This window comes from Ceratina calcarata, unplaced genomic scaffold, assembly GCF_001652005.2.
Source record: "Ceratina calcarata isolate Rehan_Ccalc_2016 unplaced genomic scaffold, ASM165200v1 scaffold16.2, whole genome shotgun sequence".
In the NCBI taxonomy this organism is placed as follows: Eukaryota; Metazoa; Arthropoda; class Insecta; order Hymenoptera; family Apidae; genus Ceratina; species Ceratina calcarata.
The window spans coordinates 385,703-389,375 of record NW_017137284.1 but is presented as its reverse complement, the minus strand read 5'-3'; the positions used below and the strand labels follow the sequence as shown (position 1 = coordinate 389,375).

At 36.9% G+C, this 3,673-nt stretch overlaps 1 protein-coding gene across 6 annotated transcripts in view; it reads right to left on the bottom strand.

Moving 5' to 3' along the window:
* The window catches only part of Tre1 (Trapped in endoderm 1), a 9,208-nt gene that overhangs the window by 4,388 nt on the left and 1,147 nt on the right, over positions 1-3,673 (bottom strand). The window contains exons 2-5 of one of the 6 annotated variants that reach the window (XM_026819749.1): positions 2,029-3,390; positions 1,755-1,930; positions 1,446-1,640; positions 625-871 (exon numbers count right to left, since the gene is read on the bottom strand). In XM_026819749.1, the coding sequence (XP_026675550.1) occupies positions 625-871; positions 1,446-1,578 (380 nt within the window). In that variant the 5' untranslated portion in view covers positions 1,579-1,640; positions 1,755-1,930; positions 2,029-3,390. The remainder of the gene's footprint in view (positions 1-624; positions 872-1,445; positions 1,641-1,754; positions 1,931-2,028; positions 3,391-3,673) is intronic. The other 5 variants (XM_026819751.1, XM_026819752.1, XM_026819750.1 and 2 more) reach the window with 5 other exon arrangements.

Here is a 3,673-nt window from a genome sequence, read left to right as displayed (position 1 = left end):
GGGTACCCCTTGGAAAAATCTCGGAAAAATAAAAAAAATTTTTTTTGTCAAAATATCGAAAAATATTGAAATATATTCAAAAAGGCGTAAAAAATTCCAGACTTTTTGGGCTTGTATTTCCTCAAGTCAGTTGTCGCGGCAACATCCGAGGCAGTTGTCGCTCTTCTAATTGCAAGCGCGCGCTATACAAGCGCTCTGGTTGGTAGCGATTTTTCCTTAATAATTCGACAACCACGCCTCGGATTTTGATAAAGAAAAATATGATTTAAAATCACCTCAGCTTCTCCACATTTGCAGGCCTAACACTAGTTCTGTTTCAGCCTGTATAGAACTATGCTGAGTATGGGCAATCAATATCATTCGTCAGCATGTTTTAAAATAAACTATACGGTGATAACGCGAACAAGAAGCTCTACCGAAACAGCTGTGTAGAACTGATCTCTTGATCATTATCATTCTTTTAGATACTTGTCATCATTTAATAAGAATTAAATGTTTACAATTGAATCACAATTGAAATATTAATCGAAATCAATTCGAACTACTAAATCCGAGTAGAAATTTTATTTAATTTTAATTTTATTTAAATGGAAATGATTATTAACTAAACTTAAATATACAAACCGATTGATGGTGATCGCCACCATGCTGAGCAAAGAGACTGCCACGTTTCCATAAAAAAACAGCGGGAACACCTTGCAGAGAGTCTCACCGAGCACCCAAGCCTCGTTTAAATATCTGCTCGCAGTTAACGGCAAGTTTACAGCAGAAAAAATTAAGTCGGATATACTGAGACTTATAACAAAAGCTGTCGTAGCGTGTCGCCTTAATCTTGTATATTTCAAGAGTGCAATCACTGTTACCAGATTACCTGAAACAACAATATAAAAATCATAATATTTAAATTCTTTTTGCCTATAAAAATGTGAATAGAAAAAAAAATGTTATATCCAATATTTTGAAAAATGTTTAAGGAAAACATGACGCCATATTCAGAAGATACCTAAAGATTAAAGATAGCGAAAGTGCTTGATTAAAGCATCCATCGTGATTGCAATTGAAGAAAGCGCTGAGGCAGACGGATAATGAAGAAGAGAGATATTAATCATTGTAATTCCTGACACCCTCTCGCGTAAAATTAGAGCTGTTAATAGTCACAACTTAAGAAATGCCACCCATGGGTTAACGAGAACTTGACCACACAATTTAAACAATTAAACGTTCACTCGCTATTTAAATAATAAATGCATGTGAAACTCTGTAGACTATTCCCTTCATACACTACATTTTCTTTTACAATATTCCACAAGAATTATAATAATGGAAACAATTGAACCCTGTACACATTTTAAAGAGAAACGCATGATATAAATGAGGATTGAAATTAATTGATTTCTCAAAGGAATTCGTTAGTAATTGCGTGTAAGTAAAATTGTAATTTTTACCTGCGACTCCGACGATGCTGAAAATTATCGCGCAAACGGCGGCCGCGATAGTAACTGGTCGCGGAAAGTGCTTCAGAGTCTCGCCCCCCGACTCGAGACCGAAAATCGTGCCGTTTGTTACCGAATCGCCCATTTTGTATCGTCTTTATGCGCTCCCTCGTCGTAACATGTTTCCAAACGAACAGTGCGAGCGCGCTTTGGAAAAAGAAAAACGATTTCGTTAAAGATAACTTACGTCTTATGGTAATAACGTGTGTACTATAACGACGAGCAAAGCATACAACATTTTTATAACAATGTTTCACTTACTATATATTTCATATATTATTCACTGCATTTTCTTATGTTTTATCTGTTTTCCTTTCTCATCTATTCGAACATGCACAGTTCTTTTGTATCCAAGTTGTTTATCTCTGTTGCAGATGATTTGAACAAAGATTTAGCATTCAGACGTTTCTCCATTAACTCCATTAAATTCGTTTCGTCTAAAATAGTTGATTTAACCAATTAATATATTTAAAGATTTACTAGAATGAGAGCAGATATTCTTATCGCAGCACTTTTCAATGACAAAGGAACATACTCGGTGAGAAACTTCATCGAGCGTGATTGTGTGTATATTTTAATACAACTTTCGAAAGAATTGTCATTTTGGACACTTGAACTTAATTTGAATTATCATAGTTTTATGATGAAAGAAGGTTACAATTGAGGTCAAGATAATGTAATATGATTTCTTTATTGGAAGCGTAAATAAGATTGCTTGCTTGGTTGCGTGAATAAAGTAATGTCATATTTGCATATTTCGAGAATTATTAAATTCGCAAGTGTTTTTATTGTATGATATTTAGAAATATGTATCACAGAATATAACAAGTTGTTATGGGAGTGTAAGACGGTAGCAATCGTTTGTCTGACCCTCGGCTGAGACGATTAAACGCACGAGTGTTCCTTATCCGTCCAGCCACTTGAATTCATCTCTCTCTCTCTCTCTCTCTTTCTGTCCATGTTTCTCCTTTTTACCCTTTTCGTTTCTCGGCAGCCGCTAAGTCGTTCTATCCGTAACCATCGTCCGATTTTCTTGCCGCGGTCGCAAAAAACGACGGCGGGAATCGCTTAAGCGTCGTCCTCGAAGAAAGAGCTTCCTCTTTCCGCCTCCAATGAACCGCTTTGGGGTTTTAAACGCGTCTTCCGTGAACCGTCGGCTGAACCGATGAACTTCAACCTTGCCTTATTGAAAATAATTAATTTTCACTGCTTTCTCGGAAAGCACGATACCCGGTGACACTCGCTGATAACTTCTCTCGCTTATCGTTCTCACGTTTGATTCATCGTCCGAAACTTATTTCTTTCTGACTATTGTTTTCCCATTCGTATATCTCCAAGGTTTCTCGTTCAATCTGAACAAAATTATTACACATGTTTCTCCGAGAATAATCACATTCTCGAGCCAGTTGCTATTAGGCACATGCTCCACTTTTCCCTCTTCCTGTTCACTTCTAAGAAATCTCATAAACTTCCATATGTTTCCGCGTATAATAGAATTTTATTCTGCTTCCGAAAGTTCTTTAATTGATTTCTTATTAATAATTCAAATAATGCGCTATTTATAAATACAAGCTTATTAGTTCGTTAGTTAAAAATTATTGAACCACTGTTCTTGTATATTTGATCAATTTCATGATTCACTGTCTTTACTCTCGTACTGATTACTATTCCACTCCTTTCACAATACACGATAACACTCACTCTTCTAAAGAAACGAGGAAATCTGTGAGGCACAGTGGCTAACGCGATGACGAGCGTACGTCGACTGACGAGATCCGTCAACGTTTGCTGCCCCTTTGGACGAGGAGTACACGAGGTCTCCTTATCTGCCACTTCTTGGTCCGCTTCCTACGCGCCGCCGCCTTTTTTTAGCCCGCCGTGGCCCATCCGAGCACCACTGCGGACCAAGGAATCCTAATTAATTAATCTCTCTTTGAAGATCATTGTTAGTGCCCGCTGTGCACCGTTCAAATGTAATCGACCGAAATGATACTCCTCCCCGTGAGAATTTCTGCCACTCAATCCCTTAAAGACCCCATAACTCTTACAAGGGTCGTTTATAAAGTTTGAAGATTATACAACAATACCTTCCGTCATTTACAAATTAGTATTTCTCAATTTGAATTTTCTTAAGTACATTTGAATTAATAATTTGCACAAATTATGAATATCCTTTCAAT